This window comes from Lepeophtheirus salmonis, chromosome 5, assembly GCF_016086655.4.
Source record: "Lepeophtheirus salmonis chromosome 5, UVic_Lsal_1.4, whole genome shotgun sequence".
Classification (NCBI taxonomy): Eukaryota; Metazoa; Arthropoda; class Copepoda; order Siphonostomatoida; family Caligidae; genus Lepeophtheirus; species Lepeophtheirus salmonis.
In genome coordinates, this window is record NC_052135.2 from 55,755,239 (window position 1) to 55,783,232 (window position 27,994).

A 27,994-nucleotide genomic window follows, 5' to 3' on the forward strand; every position below is an offset into this window, starting at 1 on the left:
AGAGGTGAGACCAATTTGATTAGAACAAGGTTAGGAAACAAGAAAATGGCTGGGCATGCACAGCAAATTTATTAAATAAATATATCTCTTTCTGGTGACGTCATTGGGATGAGTCTTGGTTATTGATAACGTATTAATTTAAAAAGTAAAAATCTAAATAAATGATATAATTATGACAAAAGTGGTTACTCTATATTTTCTAAAGCGATATTTTACAAAATATAATGCCTTAAGTAAGTTTTTAAATTTAACAAATCATCAAACACTAAGGATAAAAATGATGAGCACAAATTCTGCCTTCATCATGATTGATTTCGTCTTTTGTTCGACCAGCCAAAATCCAAGCCTTCCCTCTCGAATTCTTTCAGGAAGCGGTGGTATGAAACGCATCTTTGTTTTTACAAATAGCCACTGCACAGATTATTGTAATTATATTTAGCTAATGAAATCAAATATATGAAAGATCAAAAATATTATATCATGTTATTTATTAAAAAAACTTACTTTTAGCATTATGTTTAGTAAAATATCAGTTAAGAATTATCGAGTAAAATTTTACATTTTAAATTTATGTAGTATTAATAACCAAGACTCGTCCCAATGACGTCACCAGAAATAGAAAAAGAGATTTAATAAATTTGTGTGCTAGCTGAGCCATTTTCTTGTTGCCTAACCTTGTTCCAGAAACATTGGGTGAAAAATACATTCTTTTCTAAGTCGCCTTAAACTGCAATGTCCAAGGGTTAAGATCAGGCTGGAAGAGAGCCACGTGGAGGTATGGCAGAAGTGAGGGATATTGTGTCTTCAGAAGTTTCGGTTCTTCTTGTCTGTATGAGAGGGGTACTCCTCTATTGAATTCTTGATTTTGTAAGCAATCTGAATGGAGTTGCCAACTAGCTTTCTTAACATTACCACGTGTTGCCTTTTTTTTGTTGTTCACACTTAACGTTATGGGAGGAAAACAAAACTTGCTTATTGTTATTTTAGCGGTTGTTTGATTGTGTACTTAAAATAACAGCAATAAAATCGTAATGAAATGCTACTGCAAGTTTTGAATACCTAATCTGTATTTGGCGGTACATTTTTGAACAAGTAAAATCGATGGGTACAAAAATGAGTCGACCGCTAACTGACGTTAGCATAAACTTTGTTATGATAATTATATAGACTATTCTTTCAAAAAAAATTATAGATGTTCCGTTCACATGCTTAATTTAAAAAAATATTTTTTGGGAAGGCTCGGATTTAAATATTAAATACTATTTAAAAATAAAATAAAAATGGTACCATCATTGTTATAGTGTTAATGGTTTTTATATTTATTTTATGTAAATAAAATATTCATTATTAAAAAAGTCATTTTGATTCCTTGAGGAATTCATTACACGATTTTAATTAATTTAATTATCTCTTTCATTTCATTGCTATTCTACTAATAGAAAGCTGGCTCGTATTTGGTCAAAAAAGAAAAGGGGGAAAAAAAAACGAGTGCATGTTCACTGTATATAAAATGAACTATTTATTCAAAAATTCTTATTGTTTTAAGTATATAGCGGTTTTTTTTATAACAAGCATATTTTGATGCAAAGCTCCTTTATTTAAAAAAATTAAAAAGTGCATGCATATTTTCATAAATAAAATGTATAACCTAATGTATTAATTGTATACCCAGTATTTATAAAAATAACAACAAATATTTCACTTTAAATGTCTTGACATTTCATTAAATAAAGATCTGATTAATCAATTACGTATTTATTATGAACGAACCCTCTATTCATTTATGATAGTATGGACTATAAAGAGTAGAGATAATCTAAATGCCGCACTTCTTATATCAATTAGTCTTCTCTCATTTAAAGGAGGAGGACTATACAAATAACGCTTTCATAAAGAATTAATCAAAGAAAATGTGTATATACATAATTGGAAAAAAAAAGAGAATGATAAAAAGGAAATACTCTTTTGTCCACTTGTTGTGTCTGATTGCCTCGTAAAGACGTATCCTTGAGTAGTTATGTATATTTGGGATCCAGGATGATTGCCAACAGGAATATTGCCATTGAAAAATTGTCCTCAGGAAAATTGTCATCTGTAACAAATTATCTAAAGGAAAATTGTCAGCCATTATACTATAAAACACGTGGACTGAAAAGTACCGGGCTTAACAAAGAAAATATGTTTAATGTTTCGCTCCAAATTATTATTATTTTTTAAATATCATAACTATTATTAATATAATTTTTATTGCTTTATGGAGCAGAGTCCCCTAACATTTTCAAGCCTTTGCTTAGTTTTGACGGTACTTTTCCCAATCAAGAAGCAGTGTAAAGTGAAAACAGGGAATTGTTTTTGATCCATTGATTTGAAAATAACAAAAATAGCGTCACACTTAGCAAAATAACATACAAACTAAATTACTGATTGTCATAAAATTTAACAGCTTTCTTTTGAAGGTTCATACTAACTGTAAATGAAATGAGTTTAAAAAAATAGCGCCAATGGGTTATGAAGTGATGAATCTACCGACCTGTACCAGCCACAAATATAAGGAAATTTTTCAATGGCAATATTCTGGAGTGCAATTTTGCTGCAAGAAATCCTCGACGCCCGATACAAATATAGTTCCCAAGTGTTTTTCCTTACTCTTTTTGAATGTGATCCCATTTTTTTATATACATAATTATTTTACAATATTTGTGAAAGACACATAGTACAGCGACTAATTTTACTTAAGATTCATGTGAATGTTTTTAAAAGTATACACAATCCTTTAACTTACTCCGGAGGAGTTCCATCCAGATCAAACTCATCAAACTCTATTTCCACTCTTTCATTTTCCGCTGCTTGGAAGGTATAGGTACACTGTGTCACATGTTCTTCGGGATTAAGAAAATTTGGAGCTCGAAATGTGCCGTTTTTTGAGCCAGGGCTTGACGTAGAAACCACTTTGATATCACAACCTGTAAAAAGAAACAAATTACATAAAAAAATTAGGTTTGGGCTTAAGATATCATTATTATAAAAAAGAGATACATAAATTTATCGATCCTTAATCAAAGTTTGTTAACTGGTCTGTCAAGAGACATTTTTAAGCGGGCCTTGTGGTAACACCAGTCCCACTCCTGATTTGGATCTCGCACTGGAGATAGTAACGATCTTTAAAAACAAGAAAGTTCACTTAAAAAAATAAATAACTTTTATTTTTATAAAAACAATTATGTCATTCAATGAAGTATGTGCAAAATTTTATACTCAAAGTACAAAAAAGCTACTGAAATTGGAAAAAAGGAAAGACCACATATTATTTTTTTTTAAGTATTATTATTAAATAATAATAAAATGAAATGGTCCACACATTTAAATTTGCAGTTGGCCTCATTCACGCTGAACCCCGTCTTGTTTGTGCAATTTTATATTGAGTAAAAATGTTCAACTTCGAGTCGTTAGAGTATATGTTTGGCCAATATACTCATTTATGCGTTTGATTGATTTCTAGTTCTGAAGAATTTTCTCCTTTTGAATACACTAACTCTTCCCTTTAATAAGAAAAGATTAGCGTCTCAGTTATTTTTTCACTGACTCCTTGAGTGATTCTGAATATTGACAAATAATTATTCGAATCTTTCGATTTGTTTTAATTATTAGAGTTTAAATAAAATTGAACCTTCTAAAAGATATCTCAGATGAGGTTGAGTAATTTTCAGATAATTCTGAGCTTCAATTGTAAGGTTGATTTTTTTAAATCCAGTCATACACAAGTCCAACATCAATGGAATTACATGATTTCAAAGATAATATTCTGCTTGATAGAGTTTAAAAGCAAAATGATTACAAACTTAAAGAAAAAAAAAGAATCGTGCATAACCAGTGCACGAGTAAGATCAATGATATTGTTTAGAGCAGCAGTGCTAGAATGTATATATTAGTAGGTGACGTCAACAAGGGCAGCTGAATGATTTTTCTGTGCGTGTTTCGGGGCGGGGAGGGTACAGTTTATGCATTTTTCTCAACGATGAAAGTAGGGACAATATTAGATTAAATTTATTCCTGGGGAAAGGGGCTTAGTCCTAAAAATTATCAATACCGTACGTAATACAATTGCTTTTTAAAATTTATTTATTATGAATCTATATTTTGTACAAGTTGCGATTTTGTACAAATTGCAACCAAAAAATGAGATGCATGATTTTAAATGAAAGATAGACAGTACTTGAGATGTGGATAATGCAAAAATTGAATATTTCATGGACGATCGATAAACTAATAGTGTCATTTTCGACTATTTTAATACAAATTACTAAAATATATTTATATTATAGCACGTTATGAAGTTCAAATGCCCACAGTTATGATACTCATAAATACTTAATTATCATAAAATTGTAATAGATCTAAATAAAATGAGTGTATCAATTAATTGTTGGGAATTAGAATGGCCAATGTTGTAATTAAATAGAATTTATTAAGATGAAGAAATTAGAATTTGTACAATATGCTTATACAAATAGCAACTTGTACACAACTTATGATATTTTTTTTTATTGGGGGGGGGGGAAGACTCGAGCCACATCATTGTTTGACAGAATGCACTTTTGATATAAGTAAACGGGAAATTTGAAAATCATTTTTTTTATAGAAGACAAAAAACTATTTTGAAATTTTTTGGAGATTGAATTTGTTAAAAATTATTAAATTTGTAGAAAATATATATATAAAATTTTTACATTTAAATATTGAAACAAGGTTTTGATTATATGTAACGATAACGGTACAAATTACTCTAAAGTGAAAAGTCATTGGCTCCTATGGCACCAATAGTTAAGAGTGTTATAGAAAGTGTATTCTTGCCCGGATGATAATTTTCCTCGTAGAGAAGGAGGAATAAAGAGATCATGAAGGTCGATTAATTAGATGTACTAGGAGTTGAGTCACCAAAAGTAATGATCAGAATGATGAAAGTAATAACGATGAGAAGAAGAAATGCTATAATCACACCCATCATCTTGTCGTCTCCCACTTTGACCAGGATTCAATAAAGTCTTCCTCTAGAACGATTATATTTTATATTTGTAAAAGCTATGATTGGATACAGTCTTTTTTTTCTTCAATTATATAACCCTAAATATTTCATCAATTGGAGAGGGGGAAAAAATGGATCAATGAATTTTGTTGATCCTTGTTAGTTTTTTTATCCTTACAAATGCAGCAAGAACGACAACAACAACAAAAACACACACAAAGAACCCTTTCCCCTAAGTTTGCTTTCTCACACCAATAATCTCCCAACCAAAATGCAAGAAACTAATCAAAAATAAGAAAAAGATGAAGAGAAAATAAATTAAGTCTTTACACAGGAACACATATATCTGTGTATTTGTACAATTTCCCATTTAAAATGTTTTATACATAATCTACTACTATCTTAGTTTATTGATTATTTTTTTTTACAAAGAAACTATCAAAGAGCTTCAATTTTTTATAGAATGATAAGTTTGTCACATTGATAATGAACACATAGATTAGTTTGTGGGAAATAAATAATACAAATAAAAGTTGTAAATGAGAAAAGTAAGAGTTATTCCATAGAGAAAGGAATCAATATTTTATTATACCTATGATTTTCCTCCTAATTCAGTATCACTTGTATATTTGGGGCGTATGTTATGAAGCATATTTTTTCCTCCTTCAATGTTATATGCACAATTAGTGTTGTGTCGGTCCTTATTTAGAACCGAGAATTACACTCCAGTCAAGTACAGTCCAGTATAGTCCTGTCTCACATTGTAGTCCTTAAAAAAGGGGGGATTCTATCTCTTGTGACGTCATTAAAGTGTTTGTGACGAATACACCATGTGAGAAATATTAAATATAGAATTTTTGAAGGACCAATAATAATGATTTTAACTCATGAATAACTAAGGTGGAAACAATAAAGATATCAAGATGATTTATTGCATAGATTTTCTTTCTATAGTCAAGATAAATACATTTTATAGAAATTTATTTGCAAAATATTCATTTTCTATTCCAGACATTCAGTTATTGAAATGACTGGACCTGGATTTAACATCTGGTTGAAGAAAATATTATTATGACTCTAAATTATAGTCATGCGTATACATTTACATAGAATATATTTAAATTGGAAATATCCTTCAAAATAAGTGAAAAAAATTTAGAATGAAAAATTCAAAAATATCCGTTCCAGAGTTTGTATATAATAGAAAGCACGCTCAAAATAAGAAAAACATAGTGAAAACTTTTAAAGTTTGAAAAAAGATTCACCAGAATTTATAGAATAGGACTCAGAATTTTTAAGACTTACTGGAAATAAATTAGATGCATTTTAAGTCAATGTCACAAACTTGGCCCAACTATATTCTACTCATCTCTATTATACAAATTTTGAGAGGTTAACACTCATTTTTTTTAATGAACAATGTTGTAGAACACATAATTAACTATCGATTGAGCCACCATGCCCACACAGTACGAGACGAAGATTGAGATAGCAGCGCTCCTATGCAAGGAATCGTCCCAAGTACGCTCCCCAATGGGCTCAATAATGAAAGAATAATATTAACAGTATTACAAAATAAAAACAAAAATCTTTTTATTGCCAACAACAACAAAAAAAAACAACTTGCATGGTAAAAAATATTTAGGCTTTACAGCCTTATGTATATTTTCAAAACATTATGTATGAATGTTACTACAAAATTATTTGTAATGTCGCTATCGTTTTTAAACAAAAGCAAAGGGAAAAGTTATGTAGAAAATATTGTTTCTTTTATTGATTTTTGTAAAATAAAAAATACATCTATATGAGGGTTTTCATTTTTTGTGTACTAAAAAGTAAAAGTGTTTATTTTCGTTCTCTCACCACTTTTTCAATCAGTTCTAATAGTGAAGATAAAAATGTGCCAAAAAAGGTTGGTGGCCCTTGGTTCTTAAATTTTGGTAGTACGTCAAATCATCCATCTACAAAATGTCAAATGGACAAAATGTCCAATTGATAAAACGTCAAAGGGACAAAACGTAGACTATAAAAAACGTCGACCCATAGAACGTCCACCGGAAAATATTACATTTGAAAATATGAAAAACTGTTTCTACTGTATTTACCCCACCACCCCTACATAAGCTAACAGTAATAAACCCTCATAAATCCCCACTTATACTTCGAAATTTGGGGTTATTTCGGGTACCGCCAGACCTCAAAATGAAAGGAAATCCGAAACAGTCTCAAATTTCGGTAGGCCTTTCGGGGTGTAAATGGAGGTGGGGTAAATTTAAATATTGACTGTTGATTTCATCCCATTTTGGCGCCAGGCCATACCCAAAACCATCTCAAATATTTTTTTAGTGGTTGCTTAAATAGTGGCGGTGGGTTTCATCCTATTTTGAGACACGGCAGTGACTGAAAATACCCCAAAATCTATAAGGTGGATTGAGTAGTTTATATAGAAATTGTGATGTTGGGTTATGTTTCAGGTGGGAAATCTCTGAATAGGATATATTGCAACACCATTTGGAGTAGCCCTTTATTATATATTCCATGCACCACTGAGAAGAGAAGAGTGTATCAAATAATGATTCGTTTTGTAAATAAAGTACTTTTTAATCAAAACGAATATTAAAGAATACAATTGCTGATGTTAAGAAGACTGTTTATTGAAATATGGTTAATACAAAAACAAATAAACCAGTAAAGATGTTGGTATTGGCATACATTAGGAATATTGTTTTAAATAAAAGGAATAGTCATGACTCGTTGTTACTTTTATTGTATATTGCAATCGTCCCCGTCCCCCCTCCCCCCAAAAAAGACCAAAAATCAGTTAATTATGAAGCCAATTCTTCCCAAATAAGGAACTATTATTCAATAATAGTTGAGAATCGTTCATGGTTTATTAAGGAAAAATTCTAATTCAACTAATCAACATTCAGCTAGTCGAAAAGAAGATTAAAATTTGAACCATACAATCTAAATAGACAATAACTATTCTAGTTACAGGAAAATGATTATATTCTCACTTCTGAAAATGAATTTTCAGAAACTACTTGTACTCTAAATGTTTTTGAATAGATTTTAATTCGACAAATTTTGATCTTAATCTTGTTCACTATAAACTTCGTTCAATGTGTTATAAAAACATGAAAGGGTATGTTTTTTAACCTCTAGAAGCATGTTCATGATAGTGAACGTACTTTCTCTTTAAGCTCTCTTACTGCAAAAGATCGAAATAGATAAATATGCAAATATTAGTAAATACTAAAGACTTTTGAAATTATTAGCGAGTATAGTAAATTTTGTTAAAACGGAAGGGATTAAATTTTGTTACATAATTTAAGTTTAATTATTTAATAAACTGAATTTATCAAGGATATCACATAAAATTATCTGGGAGGCCGAACAATTATCTTAATAGTAATTCTAGTGGAAGTACTTGGAGTTATTGGGTATCGATGAACAGACACCTATCTACAAATCAGTATTGTAACTCTCCGTTTTTCTTGAGCACACTGAATGCTAAGATGTTGTCTCCTCAAGAATAATATAATAATAATAACACTCTGAGAAAAAAAATAATCAAACATCTTCATATTCTCAACAACAGCAACAAAACTTAACCATTTTCTCCTTTTTTTTACATAAAGTTTCTTAATTCTTAAATACTTTCTCCTCAGACAAATAAATTAACAAATTTTACCTTATTTTTATAGAAGATATACAGATATTTAGTAACGTTTTACTTTTTGAAATGGTTTTAAAGTCAATTTAGAATGACTAAATACAATATAAAAGTATATAATTTATAAAGTATCTACTTTTTATGCAGGAAACATACAACAATTACAAACACTTATATCGTGTGTTAGCTTTCTTTTTTTAGTATGAGTCATGAAAAGGTCAGTTTAACTACTTTTTCCTAAAAAATATTCATTTTACAAAATAAAAAACAATGATACATTAATTTCTAAGGAAGCGAAAAATGATTCAACCTAAATCACTTGTGTTCTTTCATATATAGATTGCAGACACTTTTATATATTATCTTACTCATAATCATGAATAATTTATTGAAAAGGAAAAAGTTTGTTAAACTTATTTATCAATCTCACGGAAGACAAAAGAAAAAAACAAGTCATTAATAAAGGGCTATGAAATAAACTCAAAATTGCTTAATTGTTAATCTCCATATACAATGTATGTTAATAAAATTGGAAAATATTATTTTTAAACCATGAGAAATTTATGTGTCCGCTAGACAGAAAAACAATGAAAAATGAATTTTCTCTTAGATGACATTTATTTTTGTTCGACGAATTGTCCCGAATTTCTATTAACAAATTATTCTTATTTATCATTTGGGTGGGTTGAAAATCGCACCACTCAAAGAACCATAAATTGATCTTCACATCAAAACTATGATAAAATAATAGATTTTAATTGGAAAGGCCATATTTCAGGCCAACATAAGTTTCTTAAAACAAATAAAGGTTTCAAACTATAGTTGCAATTCTAAAGGAACTAAATAACTACTTTTGAAAAAAAATTACTTTTTTTGAAGCTTTTAAAAACCCACCATCTATTTTTAAACACATTGTATCTATATACATATTGAGTATTAAATTAAATGGAATTTTATCCTTTGTGTTTCAGATTGATTTTATATCGACTCACAACATATACAGGGTGCCCAAGTTTTTTTCTGCAGACACTTTAGCCCGCTTTCATGGTCAGATGCGGGCACTTAAGCAGTTGATTTATTTGTGTTAGATATCTTGTTGATGGTATACTTACGCCAGTTGTAAAAATGAAATATATTGACCAATTCGTTGTCCCTATTATTCGGAAAATGCAAGGATCCCTTCATGGAATCCACGTCAGGAGCGACAACTGAACCATTGATCGATCTTAAGAGTGAATAAACGTTCATTTACAATATTAAGAGGGAATTTGAGGGCTTTAAAGGAGGCTTCTAAGCATTACAATGTGTGTTGAGGTCATGCCTCTACATGTGTTACCTCCAAGGCCTCAAGGTTCATACTGATACTCGAAAAAAAGCCTGAAATGGCAACAAAACAATTTTGACGACTTCATCTCGCCGGACACTTGGCCTCCAAACTTGCAAAATCTTAATCGAAGGGATTTTTTTTTATGTCTGGGGCGATCAAACGACAAAACCAACGGAACAACAAAGAGGAACTTATCAGTTGGGTCACGAAGCAATTCCAGGATATGCCATGAAACCAATTGGCAAAGGCCTAACTTGGGCTTTCGCCCTTGTATAGAAACTGTAAATGATGCTGAAGGTGATTTTATTGAATGGAATTAATCCGAATCCATCAAAATCCACCTTTTGTTGGCACAGATATCCTGTATATTTAAAAAAGGCTTTAAAACTATTATTCAATTTGTAAAAAGAAGAGGGAGGGGATAACTTAGCGAATAAAAGCCCTATCAGTGCAAAAATTATTTGCAATTTATGGACACATACAATGTTATAACGATATTAACTTATATATGTAAATATACAGAAAGGGTACACGTTACGTCTTGGTACACAAATGACACTTCATTGCATAAAAAATGTATTCAGGGAGAAAATATCAACTATATGTCTATTGAAATGCATTTTTTATTGGCAATATCCTCCTTCAGCCATTATAACAGCCTCCAACCACTTCCTAACACTTTGTGTGATTAATCAACTACAAAGTAAACATTTTATTGGCATATATAAACGACAATTAAGCGTTAGCATGTTCAAAATGCAATTTAAGATGTTATATTACATCGTTACAAAAACTCAAATTCTTACAATGTTATTTTTTTCAATGTTGGACAATTAATTGATAGCATATAGTTAGTAGTTTTTTCTCTGAGCATTGGAATAATAATAGATTGTTGGTATTTTTTTGTATCAATAAACTATATTAACACTAGGACAGCTGGGGATGTCGAATTAACATCACTCGTTTCTTTAATTCGAGATAGATAAATAAATAATTTATTTTCAATAGAGCTGTCTTATTTCACCATTTACCTTAATTTTATTAAATAAAAGTAAAGTTTGGGTATCAATATCGATATAATATATGTTATTACATAAAATGGTCGGAGATATCATTTAGACATAACTTAAGCATATTTTTGGTGTATTTTTTTTTTTCAGATGGAGTTGCACTGTTTAAATTTAAGTTAACATCATACAATCTCCATTACTCTATCTGACCTAGGAATGATCTTTGAAGTCCCTATACATAATGCATATTACTTTCTCTAGGAGTTACCGTGAGTGAAACTCACACACATATTGTATTCAACAGAATAATCGTTTGAGCTACGTAGCACTTTATTAAATTATTGAAGAATTATAAATTATGTCAAAATGATATGAAAAGGCAAACCAAGGGAGTACGAAACTGTGTTGGTTATATTTTTGCTAACATTGTTGAAATGTTATTTGTTTTGTGATTATGAACCTGGTACTTTCCGATTTTGCACATTTATCTTGTTTTGTTTTTTTAACTCTGTGTCTTTTATTGGTGTTTTCTGCCAATGTTTTTTGTGATGTTATGGCCGCTTTTGCAATTTAATTTTAATGAATATTTCAGAAATAACCCCAATAAAAAATAAAATAAAAATTAGTGTATATGTAAAAATACTAATAAAAAATGACACAATACTATATTTTAGTGAAAAGTGTTCACATGTCAACACAGTAATTTCAAAAATATAAATCGAGTGGCGAAACCAAGACCACGCCATCAATATCCGTGTAAGGTAGTGGTAGTCTAGAAGCTTTTTTGTTCCCTACAACCGTTAGATAACCTCAATGAATTAAACTTTTTCACAGAAGTAATAATGATAATTATTACTTATTGAAATAAAGTTGCATACAGCATGAGAGAAAATTCATAAAAGGAGACTTTTTGCAAGGAGGAAAATATAACATTACTACAAGAAATCTTTTCAATCTAATAGGAGCGTTTTAAAAACTTTGTTTTAACACCACAACGATGATGCAATTATTATTGATACCATTTTGACATAGTAAATGTTCATACCCTTGTTTTTATACAAAATTGTATTTGTATTAAACATTTGAACAATATAGCTTCATGAAGTTTTGAAGCATTTTACTTTTAAATGTTCCTTAAAACAATATATACTAATTCAGCGATGTGAAGATTTTTACATATTTAGCTCTGCCATACTTAATATGTTTTGCAGCAAATTAACTTTTTGTATATACTATATTATTTAAAAAAAATTCACAAATCATTCTTTTTTTAGGTAGCATATTTTTGGAACTTTAGTAGAATAATATGATATAGCAGAAGTCCCTAAAAGGAGATGCTGTAACACCGTGCGTAGTTCTAACATGGCTTGTATTTATTACTATATGTTATAATGTTAGTAGTTTTTTTTGGCAAATTAAGTAATTTATATTGTTTAAAAATAGATATTTATATTTTGGATATCTGCAGTACCATTGCCGTTCTCATTTTAAAGCTTTAAGTCATATATAAAAAAGATGCATTTTTGCTTCGTGTATATATACAATTTTAATATGAAAATAAAAGTTATTTCTTTTTCTCTATATGCTTAACTTTTCCAGGACCCTATGCATGCATACATTCATATTTTTTCATTCATTGATAAACACAATTTGAATTGAAATAAACAATTTACACAATAATAACAATAAGTAATAAAATATTGCATCAAGATTTCAAAAATAATAAATGAATTTATTGATATTCTCACATATGTTCATGTTGTAAATAAATATATATTAAATATTTCTTTATGCCTACATTCTTGGACAAAATGATTAATATATTTAATAATGTACGTAAATATTTTAATACAAATCATTTGGTTGTAAATAGAGGTGGATTCAGTCTTGGCCCGAGCTCGTCGTCCAAAGCTCATTACCCTTAGCCAAAAACCCCGTGGTCCGAACCTTCCTGCCGACATTTATTTCTAGTACAAAATAATTCCTCTACAACTAATCAATGTCGTCATCCTCGATTTAATATATTATGAAAAATAAACTGACGATGCCGTTATTGAATATTGTAAGACCTACACTTTAAATATGTTTTTCAAATTATCATTTTATGTCAGGATTCAAATATAATTCCTTTCTATGAAATTTGAATGTGTGGTATTTGACATTATAAATTAGTTATTGCATGCTGATGTTTTAAATAAATTTATCTACATCATGAGTATTTCCACCTCTATTTTAGATATACAAAATGCAACTACGATATCTGGGCTTCAGATTTATCGGTTGTTCCAAAAAGGATTGAAACTGCCTGGCAGTAAGACAAGAAATTACATTCAAATGTCTTAAAAAAGTACTCTGTCATGTCACATAGTCTGCTCCAACGTCGAGGCAATGGTTTTCCAATATCCTTAACTGCCTGGAGAGCTCCTCTTCGTTCACTAACGTTATTACCCACTCAACACCTCGTGTGAGGTCTTCATGGCTAAGAAAATGTACCCTCGAAACAGGCATTTCAGCTTATAGAAAAGAAATCAGTCACAGAGATTGAGATCTGGGCTCTAGGTAGTCTATTTGATTTCACCTTTCTCCATGTTAAAAACTGTCTGGTGTAGTTGACTATGTTTGTTGTACCAACACGTTGATGATGTTTTTGAAGCGGATATCATCTGTTAAGATTCTAAAAAACTTATGTGGATAGTAGGAAAAGCTCTACTGAGACCTCTCTAACACTCAATCGGATTTGTTCTTTACCAGGTCCTTGACTTGGTCGATGTTATTGGGTGTCCTTTCTCAAGCTTAAAAGTGCCATTGTAGATCTCCCAGCCCACTATAATAGGGTTGCACGACTAGGGCAGCCCTCAAAGTAAGCAATTATGGGGTTTGTGTGGATCTCAAACACTGTTTTGACCGGTTTGAAGCGTATAAAAAAATACGAACGAAAATTGTGATTCTAAATTTTCTGCAACAAATGGAGAAACATGAGGGAATGTAGTATGTTGGTATTAGCAAATAGTCTCTGAATTATTATGGAATGGTTTTCCTCCATAAATTTCATGAGAAAATCGATCACGGTGGAAATTTGTTTCTAACTCTTCTCTTTCCCTTAAAACGAACCTGTCTCAATCATTTTGGAACAACCTAATATGATGATAAAATCGTGTAATACTTATATTTTGTGGTGAAATATACATATAAACGTTCCACTTAGTTCACAGAACACCGCCATGATGCCAACAGCAAATTATTTCAAGAATATATATTGAATTATCTTTATTGTATAGATTCTCATATTTTGGCCGGAAAGGGTGCATGCCAGCACCAAACCCGACAAATTGTAGTCGGACTTAATATTGAAGCCTAATATTTCATAGCCTGATCCACCACTAATAGAAAGCTAATATTAACTGTATGTTAAGTACAAGTATTTGTCCCATATTTGGACGGATATTTTGTGTGCCTCACTATTGTCGTCGCTACTGGAAAATAAACTTATTAAATTGGTCGAAAACAACAAGTTTTTTTTCATTTAACATTTATTGTTGTCACAATTTTCTGGTTTCAAAATGATAGTTTTTGTTTTTTTAAAACTTGTTATTTTTCAATTAGTGTATTATTACATTAAAAGTGATAGAAAAAAATGAGCAAAGCTATAAATATATTTTACAAAATTGTGGTCATATTTTTATTAGAAATTATGTACGTCGATTCAAAAAAGTTTTTTTTTGTTTAAAAATGTTTAATTGTATTTTTTTTGTTTAAAAATGTTTAATTGTATTTTTTTCGTTTAAAAATGTTTAATTGTATTTTTTTCGTTTAAAAATGTTTAATTGTATTTTTTTGGCTTAAAAATGTTTAATTGTATTTTTTTTTTGTACCTTCAATTTTCATTCTTCTTTAAAAAAGTGGGATTTCTAAATTTTGTCTTTTGTTAATTTTCTAAAACTTTACATCTTAAATTTAACATATATACAGAACAAGAAGGAACTATATGGATATATCAAGAAGAAAAATCAAAGAGATCAGCTAAAAAACATCAAAAAATCCCTAAACATTTATAGCCTCATGTCTTTTTCCTTTGTCATTCTTTCAAAAATATTTCCAGAGCAAACTGAATTTATCAACACAAAAATCATTTGCAAAATCCTACTATCTATTTGTTTGGGTGGGTAGAGGATTGCTCTCTGGAATACTTTCATCAGAAATGGTCCCATGCGAAATTATCATCGGAAGAAAGTAGCCTGCAACTATACTTCAATTATAATTATTCATATACTAAATTATCTAATTGACAGATGGGTATGCCTCATCGTAATAGCCTTTGATGTTTGTTACATCTGCACATGACCATCAATAAAAAACCCTTTTAATTTCCCAAATTGCACCCCCGGAACATGTTATTTTGTAGGATAACCGTGGGATCTTAAGCTTAGTTTAAAACCATCATCATAACTATAAAGAAACACCTAAGAATCGTCCATGCTAGAGGTCAACGGGTTATACAGTATAAACTTGGTTCCTCAAGGCAGATTATATATATCTCCCACCACTTTAAGAACCCTAAAAGTGATACAATACTTTTTCTAAATGGTATCTTAAACGGCTGCTATCTATATTCAACGATTTTTCTCCAGTTGTGAAAACTATATATGGATATTTAGATACGTAAAATTAAAACGTGAATTTATGAAATCAAAGTCAGACGACTTAAACCCAATTTGGTAGATGTTTAAATACTATATTTAGCTTTTTTTATATTCATTTTGTCCTCTTTCACAAGGGATGAAGGCATTGAAACGCCGGCGAGTAAATTGACAGTTCTTGACGATAAAGGGCGTGTCCATGACGGACCACGCTATTATGGTGAAAGCTCGGAGCAAATCCAAATTTGGATGAGAGGTGCGTTAGATATTCTTCTCTAAGACATCTCAAGCTGAAAAGCTCATGGGTTTGATATCAGAGCTGAAGGAGGGCCAAATGGAGGCGGGCCAGAAGTCAGTTATATTTTTCTGCAGAAGTTTTGATTCTCCTTTTTTTTTTTTTTTTTTGAATGTTCCTTTAATTGGTCAGATTGATTTGCATTGCTTAAGTACATATAAGTAAACATTATAGTATTACATTTACTCTAATATGACCTGGGAATCTTCTTTGAAGTCTATATACATGACGTATATTTCCTTCTCTAGGAACTACGGAGGCGTGAACCTACACACATTGAGTTCATAAGGAAAGCATTATCCAAAGTGCGTTGTCCATTGAGCTACGTCGTTCCATTTCGGTTCTTCTTGGCTGTATATGCCCTCCAACACTAATCCCATCCATAATAACTACTTGATGTTGTATACTGTCTGGAAAGAGATGTCAAGGGTATTTGCAACCTTCACAACACTGACATTGTTGCAAAGGAAATAGCATGCGTGTTGCCTTTTTAGTTGTTGCTCCGACAACGAGAGACATGTGATAAAAATATTTATTTTTTTAGGTGTCGCTTGATCACATAATATTACCACGCAATTAAAAATAAGGGGGATAAAATTGTAAATAAATTCTACTGCAAGTTTTGGGTGCGGATAATTAATGAAGTATAATTGTGGGCAAGTTTCTATTAGCGGCAACTTTCCGATGACAATATTCCTCCATAAAATCTTCGAAGAACAATTTATTATATTAAATGTACAAATAAATTGCATTTGCAAACACCCATAGGTAATAATGCATATTTTTTACAACATCCTTACTTTCAATTCAAAGTTGTCAATTCAATTTAAATCTTTTAATATTTTTTATATATGATAGTTTTTACACAAGTGTTATATGAACGTTGTATCCACTTTTGAAATTACACAATAGGAAAAAAATATGCAAATATAGAAATATTATCATTTTTTACAGAAAAATAATTTGACAGTTTTTTTTATTTTATGTTTTATTACGTATGTATATAATTGTTTTGATTTTCTAAAACAGCTGTTGTTTAGCATGTACATACATTTACTCTAATATTACATCTAATACTATTTCGTAAATCAAAAAAAAAAATATATATAAGTATTTTTTGTTACAAAATGATTGAAATATTAAGTTTCACTTCATACATAATTGATTTAACAAATTTTGAAAAAAGGTTAAACATAAAAAAGGATTCAAAGAGTGTAATTTTTTTTCTTAGAAATATAACGTAGTTATATTGATATGTCATGTGCAAGTTTTACCTTTTTTACTTATTTAGCAATCTTTTTTGTAGCTCTGAATTATTTATCTAAAAATTGTTTGTTGGAGAAACGAATATTAAATTTGGTAGAATGTGGAGGATATATTATTTTCTAACAGTAAAATTTCTGTACAAAATTTTATCAAAGTTTCAAAGATAAGCTCTAAATTGTTCAATTACAATAAAAAAATAAAATGAAACTTTTTAAATGAGCAATTCAGAGTAAAAATGGGGATAAATCGGATATTAATTTCATTAAATATTTTATAATAAGACCCCATTTTTTAAACAATTAATTGAAACAAAAAGTTACAGACTGTCCCACCACCTTGAAGAAATAATAATATTTTTTTAGTTTGTTCCTCCTCTATTTACTCTTTGTCTCTTCTTTGAAATGAAAATATCCCCATAATGTTTTGTGTGTATCACATTTTTATACAATCTTCCAGTAGCCATTTTTTTTAAATGTTACTCTTATAGTTTCTGAGTTATTAACAAATTATAAAATAAATTATTGATGTTTTAAAGACATTTTATTGTCCGTTCTTATAAATTATCTACCTGAATATGAAAAAATTAACAAGAAAAGAGGTTGAAGATTCTGTATAAAAGATGTGTTGTTTAATACAAAATTATCAATTTAGAAAATCTATACTCTACAGTCTAAAATGTGTTTTATAATTTCCTCCAACAAGTATTTTATGGATTATGAATTTCCAGATATAAAAAATAAGTGTAAAAAATATTCAATGAATTCATTCATTTATAATTATAGTATCATATGTAACAACTACTAAAAGAAAATATAGTTTTATACAGCTAAATTATACATTTTAATGCTAGAGTTTCGAAAAACCCCAGGGAAATACACTTGGTAGGATATATGACAAGTAATAATAATATACTTCTCATATTTTGCATCTCATAACGAAATTCAAGTGCCCATTACTTATAAAATGGGGGAGAGAAGAGTTAAAATAATATTCAATTTTGACCCTACTTTTCGAAAAGTATTTTAATCACACTAGAAAAAATAATTTTCAATTTTCGGCTTAGAAATATGCTCCAAAAAAAAAATATATTTCGTTCCTGACTACTTTGACTTTATGTTCACACAATTTGTATGTTTTTATCGATTGACAAAAACCAAAAGCGCTGAAAGCAAGTTTTATTGACTATGGAAGGTAGATTTTAAAAGATAAACAGATTTAAAATACGTAAGCAATTTTATTTTGGCTTTTTAACATTTATGTGGCTTACATATTCATATTTGATTTTTTAAAGACTATTTTTAAAAGATTATTTTGTTGCTGTTAGTTTTATATGCATATCGTTCTTGTAAAGAAAAATTACAAGTCCCATAAGTTAAATTTGGTTTTTCTCTTTTAAATATGAGATAATTTTTATCTCTATGCATCAAGAGTCAAAAAATAATATTTAAATTTTTTCTAATATAATAAATATCTAATAAATAGTTAATCCTTTTAAAAATAAATAGGCTAATCTTGTCTTTACCAAGATATATAATGACAAGGTATAAGCGATACACTGTTTCCATGATAAAAATATATCTATAAAAACTTCTAAATTTGGTACGTAATAAGTATCAATCTTAGATTCATAAGAGAAGGACTCCCATACGTCAAATCTGCATGGCGCGAGAACAAATATGATGGCGGAAATATATTGTCTCTAAAGGCGGGTTAACAGGGTTTTAAGAAATTCTCCAATTTATACTCTTGATTTATTTTGAGTGAATAGCTAACTCAATTTCTAGATACCAAGTGTACGCGTATACCTGTATTTAATATAATATAATATATGATATCTAGAGAAGAGTTGCTCTCATCGAAAATTCCTTTAATCAACTAACAACAGTTTAAATACACATATACATTATTGGTTGTATACGCACGATAGATGTGGTAACCCTCATTACCTTTAATCAACTAAGAAAACTTAAAATATATACAAGCTCCTCAGTATTCAATGCAACACTTTTTGAAAATTACAAAAATTGTTATATTTAAAAACAATATCTTCAAATTTAGAAAATTAAAATGGTAAATATAATCCAAGGATACCTTATTTACACACTCAATCAATTTAGCCGATTTTTGATTTAATGACCAGTTCCAGTCTTGTACGGAAGTTTATAAAGCTCGGTTCTAGATTGGCTCAAGTAGTGATGATGGTAGCCAAGAGTTAGTCCCTTTTCGTGTATCAGACTCTCCAAAGCTTCCCTTTGAGATGTCTAAAAATACCTAAGTCTAAGGGATAGCATTCGAGGCTGTAGTGAGGGCAAGAGGTTTACGTCTTGCTTCACCAAGCAGTGCATGGTTGTTTGGATGCTGTCAAAATCACGAGCAAGGCTATTGACAGCCACTTTGCCTTTTCTACCTTCAATTGTGCCTTTTACTTCATCAACCAATTATTTTGGCTTTGAGCTGGACCTTGTGGAAGCTTTTGGTGTGCTTCTTACAGTCACTCGGTACACAGTGCAACTGTTACAGCTGAGCAATTTAGACATCTCTGATGGTGATTTTCCACGCGTGGATAGCTCCAGAGTTGCAGCTCTGCGTTGCTCAATGTTTTTGTCTATGATGTTCTTATTTTTAGATTGACTATGCATATTTTTTGCTTACAATAAGTTATAAGGGTTTAAAATCGAATCATAACAAATAGGACAAAAGTGCACCATTCAAAAAGGTGTTGTATTTTTTGACAGAGGGCCCTGTATATGTATATAGGTTTATTTGTCCAGCACAGTCCTGTTTAGAAAAAGATAATCGGTCCTTCAGACTGCAAGTACTAGAACTGATTTAAAAAATAAAACAATAATTAGTGAGGTCATCAGGAACCGAACTTTATCAGTTTTCAGACTGATATGCAGGACTTAACTTGACCGGAACGGGAGTGAACTGTACGGGACTCCAGTCTTGAGTCTTAAATGAGGATCGACACAGCACTATGTAACTACAATTACATGCACGATAGATGTGCTAACCCACCTTTAGTATCTTGGTATTTCAAATAGAGTAAAATGAGTTTGCCATTCAAACAAAATAAATCATCCTATGAACGTTTAACATTAAAAAAAGTATATAACTTGAGGAACTTCTAAACCCACTCCCTTCATGTTTGTTTTTCAAAATTTGAAATTTTTAATCAAATTTCCTCAATACAACCTCCCCTATTGTACATATTATAACTTGTACAGTACCCTAACTTGTACAAAACATAATATGTATTACTTATATTTTCCTTATGAATGTATTTGACATGTTTCTTTCTTTTCTTCTCTCTAAATAAATTATAAAAGCTCTGATTAGTTATATTCTCCAGTTGTAAATTGTATGCCATGTAATGAGAATAAATATTTAATTAATTAATCATCCATCCGGAAACATTCCTTACTCAGCAAGGTTTTAAACTTTATCTTTATCAAAATATATGTCAGAAGTTATTGACCATTAAAAAAATCAAATATAAAACTTCATTTAACCCTTTAACGAAAAAAGTGGAAATAATGAAGATATCAAAATGAATTTTTGGTTCTGGTATTATTTGTACAATCAGTAACAATATATGTTACTAATTTTTGTATGGTCAAATATTTGAATCCTTCAGTTTTTTAACATTTTTTTTCCATGTTGCTGGGCCATTAAAATACCAAATCTGGGCAAGAGCATACATAGAGTTGTGGCAATAGATTATTACTAATTTTATACTTTTTAATAGAATAAATCTGTATTTGAAAAATTGCAAAAAAAAAAAAAAAAAAATTGAATCAAATTTGCTTTGATATAGTCAAAAAACACTGTTCCAGTTTTCCTTTTATGATTGTAAGAATATTGAACAAAGGAAAGAGATAGTTAAGTCGTTAAAAATTGGAAAAAGGTTCCTTAGAATATATAAACTAGTTTTAAAAGCTTGCAAAAAGTATAGTATCCCAAAATTAGAAGATATTTATGAAAAAAAGTCACATACTTTATGCATCATATTTATATTTATACTTAAAGAAATGCTCACAGCTCTAGTTTTGATATGAATTGTTACAAAAAGGAGGTTATGTTATAACTTAATTATCATTTACGATTCCTTCTATTTATTAATATTGGCTGTATCTTCAAAGACGACAAAATTGAAGACAAAATAATTCTTGTGTTGGAATAGCTCATGTGCCAGAAAACCCCAAGCAAGATTGCCAATTACCTTAGGATAAGCTGTACAGCCATGTATGACATTAACAAGCGATTTTAAGTCCAAGAAACAGTCCCCAGAAAGTCTGGGCAAGGTCGGAAACGAGCACACCATGATTATACGTGTCAAAGAAATTTTGCAAGAAATTCAGTGAGAACGATTCGGAGTATGGTAAAGAAGATGAATGTAAGTACGGTTATGCTCTAAAGGATCATTGAGGATGACAGAGCAAGATCAAGAGCCAGGAGGGGGACCAATCCTTTTGAATCTGCTCAACCACAAGCCACCAGTCATTATCTTCTCGGACGTTCCAAGGTCCCACGCATGGACTGGCTTATCAAAATACTATATCCGTAAGATTTTTGCAGCCTTCTGGAAGAGCGTGGAGGCCGTCATTGAGGCTGAGAGAGGCCATTTCGAACAAATTATGTCGATTTTGGTAAAAATTAAGGGGAAAATAATTTAATTTAATTCTTACTGTATTCACAAACTAGTTTTTAATGAAGTTTAAAAAACAATCCTCATTGTAAACTTAAATATGATTTATGGCCACGGGGTATGTGATATGTCATCATTAAAGGGTTAATACTAGACTCTACAAATATTTAATTAACATGTTTCTAAATATATGTTTGTATCTACCTTAAAAAGTAAATGAACAAAATAGACAATCAGATAAGACAATAAATACCTATATTCTAACGGTGACTTAGAAGAAATTAATCACTTTCCGAATATTTGAGTTATCATCAATAGTTTAATTTGAAAAGTTTGGATATGATTAAATCATTTTTTGTGGTTTGGTACAAATGAGAAATTCCAAGGAAAACAATTATTTGATAATTCTTTGAAAAAGCTTTTGATTTGTAGTTTATTTATTGAACAGTTGAAAAAAATATTGTGAAAGATTCCTTTGAGATACAGTTTTTAACAATCGAAAAATCCCAATGATGATGCCTAATGTCAAAATGACTACATCAAACGAAGAAATAATAACTTGACCTTCTAACTTGCGTAGGATTTATGAATTAATTACAACTTGCTTTAAATAAATATATTTTTCTTAAAATCTCTATATTAATAAACCAAGTATGTATGAGTCACAGTTCTGTTCTTCGGTTAAACTAGACAGTGAGTGTACTGAAAGGCTTAAAAATGTATAAAATAAATACTTTAATCTGTCTATAGTAGCCAAATTAATTAAAGTATCAAAGTTTTTTTTGCAAAATAAAATCCAAAAAAAGGCAATACACATTTTGGTGGAATAGTTTAAGTTCAATCGGCTTATTTTGTTGGAATCTTCAAATATACTTTTAAAAATCCGAACAAGTTCGGAAATCTCTTCCAGTATACAATCAATTACGTACATTTTTAATTATTGATGATTTACTAAATCATCCTGGAATTTCCAGAGATCTGATAAAATAAAAGAATGGTTGTCCAGTTCTGGATAAAAACAACTTTCCCGGAAATTATAAGCTTTATTGTTTATATATGCTGAAGCTTCATTCAAAACAACAACAATAGTATAATGTAATGTTTCATCACTCAAATAGAACTCATTAAAATAATCGTTATATAAATTAGATTTTCTCACCCAAAATTTCATTTGTTACTATCGTTTAAAAAATATTATACGTTTTACCTCAATCTCTGCTTTGCATATGTGGCCAGTTCACACAAAATCAATCCAGACACAATTTACGTCAAAATTGAAAGTACATTACATTTTTCGGCAAATAATCTTCAATTTTTATTAACAATTTATTCTTATTACCCCATTGATAGCAAAGCCAATTGCACTTGAAAGTGGCAAAAATTGATCGTCACAATAAAAAAATTAACAAATTATATTTGTAAGGGTCCAATATACTTATTTTTAATCAAATTAAGATTTGAAACTATTGCCACAATCTATAGATGTCTTATACATGCCATCATTTGATTACAAACCCTATAATTGACTTAAATAGGTCTATATGTATTATATATATATATATATAGCAAATACATTTTCTACTTTGCTTGATTTTTGTACAAGATTGTTTTTATCTTGACACACCACATATGTAAATATAACTTTTATGTTGTTGAACGGTTGTCATCAAATATGCTTGCTAAATACTATTTGTAAGGATAAAAACCTGGAAAACCGGAATACAATTTACGGCTTATTATTAAAATATCGTGTTGGTATTAAAGAGAATTATTAATAGTAGTTGTAGTATTTGTCCGTAGAAGTGCCCCTCTGTTGGTGGTAGTGATGATATTGGTTAATGCATTTCACTTATATATAATTTATATTAAAAAAAATGATGAAAAGTTGTCAAAAAAAACACGGGTTTTTTTTTTTTTTCGGAAACAGGGAAATGAAAGAATAAGTGTATAGACCACAGTATGAACAATTCAACTAAAAAATATCATTCAAAATAAAGGAGAGAAGGAGATGCTATACACACACAAGAGTAGGGGAAAATGGTTAAGAAAAAGAAAGTAAGCCACACTTGCTTTGCTCTTTAAGGCGGGATTTTTCAAAAAACAACCTCTTTAGAAGGGAGAAAAAAAGAAGGGAATATATACGGATTGAAACACCTTATTCATTGAGAAATATGCTTTTTCCTCTCCCTCTTCAGTTAGATGCTTTCCAATTGTTTTTATTATTTGTATTACACTCTCAGAGAGCCTAGAAATATATATATATATATATATAAATAAACGACTCACCCCAACCGTTCCCTCTGCCATTCTTACTTATTTAATCTATTGCAGTGGGGGATGCTGGTGAATAAAAGTATGAAGAAGATGTGGAAAGTATGTGGACTATCAAATAGGTTAGTGTTGCGCAGTGTTTTTCAAACATTTTGTACAAGGATGCATTCATTCATTAATGACATGAGCATAAATCAAAATATTCTCTGATCCAATATCCGATAAGATATTTTACAAATGATTATTGCTCTGTCAGTCCTTATTTAAGATGGACTGACAAGTTCATTCTCGGTCTGGGTTACTTGAGTAATTTCTATCAATCATAAAACTTATAATGTCTAGTCCTCCACTATTCATATTTTCAACCACTTTGTTTGAAGACAAACAGTACAATATCCCGTATTTTTTCTTTGCTGGAGTCCATTGTTGACGTGTGTATAAACAATATTGAGTCAAACAATCAGAAGACTGTCTTATAAGTTTTTTAAAGTCAGAATTCTTTTTTTTCTTACACCATCTTGCGTACGCCGATCGCACTTATGCAACGCAAGATACAAATTACTAAAGCCATCTATAAGGAAAATGAGGGATCTCTATTTACTATATATAATATAATCACTAGTTTGATACCTCAAAAGTAGTTTACAGACAAGGTACAAATTTATCCATTTGATACCTTCTTTGTAATGTTGGAAAGTTCGCCATTTAAGAAAAAGAGAGCGATTTATATGAAATACAAAACTGAAATTTTTATACAAGAACAGATGAGATAATTAAACTTATGGACACATTTTTGCCCTTCTATAAGAAAATTCCATAATAATGTTTTAGATAATAAATACCAGGGTTTTTATCTTCCGAATAATTGTATTTGACTGGGATGATTTTGTCTAATAGTTTGTATATAATATTATAAAAAAGATTTGTTAAATAATAACGGAGAAATTTTCACTTTTTGTAAAAGAAGCGGGTTCTTTGTTCTACTCTTTCTAATTATGATTTGGATGTAGATGTCGCTGTCATAGCTTTACTAAATTAATAGGATTAATTTTGCCTTCATTTGATTATAAAAAAATAGTATTTTTAAAGATACGCTAGTTTTATTATTTGTTACATCACTCATACTTGTTATAATATACATTTAGAATCATAATACTCCATAAATATTAAATATCATTGTGTTTAACCTTCACATGCAATAGAAAAATAACTTAATTAATTGAAACTAAATATTTTATTATTTTGTTGAGCTTAAGTCAGTAGTAATGGGTGGCTAGTTAATCACTATTATTTTCAACTGTTAAGTAAATAGTTTAAAAGAAATGAAATTCAAAATTTTCATTCTAACATAATGTTTAAAATTTAGTACTAAGCCGATGCTATGTTGTTATGAAGCTGTAAAATAATGACCTAAATGAACAGGTTTATATTTAAATAATATGTGTAGTAAAAATAAATCTATTATTTTTCATTTATTGTATAAAAAAATCAATTAATGTTTATCTTCATGGCACGCCGAACAGTGCTTAATTATGGGCCGGACTCCAATAATTTCTATTGTTTCACCAATATTTTTGATAATTGGCCTTCCAAGGTATGGAGCAATCTTTGACATCAGAATTACCAAAACGCATTAGAGGTAACCAAAATACCGCGTAATTGGCTGTTACAATAGTCGGATTACGAACATTATTCACATTTTCAGCTACTTGCCGTACGATTTCTCCTTTTAGAAGAAAAACTGTAAAATATGAGGTATTTTCTTGTTGCTGGCCTCAGTATTTGACAGCCTCTAAAAGACAATAAAGTCAAGATAAGTGAGAAGATTTTTAGTAGGAAATTATATCACTTTAACGCATCAAGTGTAAACTAATCGAACTTATACAACGCGTGATATGCATTATGTAAGCCATCATCTATTGTAAAAATAAAGGATTTATTTATACTAAACTTATTATTATATATATATATACATTTAGGTTGTATATAAGTTACCTCTGTTCATGTTAAAATTTGTATAATCAAATTGTACAAGTTGTCATTTCTTTGTCCTCAAATGTATTATTTAATTAGAAAAGTGGTTATCACCAATTATAGATGGATATTATTATTTTCTTTTGATCTTTGAAATTATATGGTTGTTATGCATTTATGAGTAATTTAACTTTAACTATTTGAACAATATAATATGCCACAGAATAGTTTTTATTAAAGTAGTTAAGCATTGAACAATTTAAAATATCAGTTATCCATGGAATATACGACTATTCAGTTACCCTTCTCCTAAGTTATTGTAAATCCTTTATTTAAATTATTAGCCCAGATTAAAACTTGTACAAGTTACAGGAAATATACAAGGTGTGTTCAAAAAGTACGGAGACTTTTCAAATTTATGGGTTTATTTTTTTTGGGAAAGGCATAACACTTAGAAGTACTTTGCGTGTTCAGCGATTTATTGCTATTGAAAAACATGGATCAAAGAATATACATCAAATTTTGTGTAAAAAATGAAATTAAGTGGGCCAAAACACTTGAAATGCTGACTGTAGCATACGTTTAAACTATTATGAGTATTAAAAATAAAGTATATTTACAAGTGATACAAAATCTTTCAAGATGGCAATAACAGGCCACACTCTGGACGCTCAAAAACAGATGAAAACGTAGAAGCAGTAAGGATAATTTGTTCCTGAAAACCCTCGAATCAGTAGAAGATAAGTTGCTGAGAATATTGGAAAACTGTTGGCACTAGAGTATTGTATCTGAGGGGGATTACTTTGAAGGAGACAACTTAAGTATTGATGAATCAAGAAAATATTTTTTCTTAAAAAATACATAGTCACCTTACTTTTTAAACACAACTCCTATATAAAGGGTGCTTCATCTAAACGTTTGCAAGCTGAGATAAAAAATAAAACGTTGCTGTGACTTTATTTCTTAAATTATTTTATTAAGATTTTTACAAAAATCAACAGTATCATATCATATATATCCCATTCAATGTATAATATTAGAGCACACGTTCACAACGGTTCCGGAAAAGTCATTCTGACTTTATTACTGTCTCACTGGGTAAAGTCTGAAATGCCCTTCGTATCCTCGCTCCCGGCTATCTTGTGATGCTGTGGAGACATTCATTGTAAACCTGTTTATCATTTACCCTGAAAAAATAGTATAAAGGGTTCAATTTCTGTAAGTTAGGAGTCCTAAAACTCTGTGGCACGTACATCACACTCCTAGTATCAATAAAATCGATCGTTCTTCTGCTGTTGTGATTGGGTCCCCCGTCTTGAAACTAGATCTAAAGTTGGTCTTTCGTGGTACTGTGGATCAGGGAAAGATTTTGGTGCATAGAACACTGATTTAGACCTTTTGGGTATAACATTTACAAAAATATTTGCTGGCACTTGTCCTTCATGATCCTAGGGACGTTGTAAAGACTATTAACTAAACATCTACTGTTCTTTAAGTTATGTTTTTGGGTTTGACATAAATTTGTCCCATTTGGGAAGAAACAGACAAGATCTATGCTTTAGCTAAATCAAAGCCCTGGTTCGGCAGACAAATTTCTGTCTATTTGACGGAGTTAGAAACTGTTTCTTGCCTCGTGCATAGTTCTGGTACCCTTAGTATTCATTGATGACATAATAGACCGATGAACCAGACGCTACGTTGATGCTGTCAGAATCCTATTCATCGAAAGTTTGTGATTTTTTCAATTTTTGGTTTATTTTCCTAACCATGGTACAATCAGGGTCAGGGATGAGGATCATGCAATAATTAAATATTCCATTGATAATAATTATTATAAGGCACATCATAAAGTTCAAATGCCCACCGT

At 30.0% G+C, this 27,994-nt stretch overlaps 1 protein-coding gene across 1 annotated transcript in view; it reads right to left on the reverse strand.

Moving 5' to 3' along the window:
• The window catches only part of LOC121117652 (cubilin), a 91,132-nt gene that overhangs the window by 18,173 nt on the left and 44,965 nt on the right, over nt 1-27,994 (reverse strand). The window contains 1 exon segment of the mRNA XM_071888811.1: nt 2,783-2,963. Within this exon segment, the coding sequence (XP_071744912.1) occupies nt 2,783-2,963 (181 nt within the window).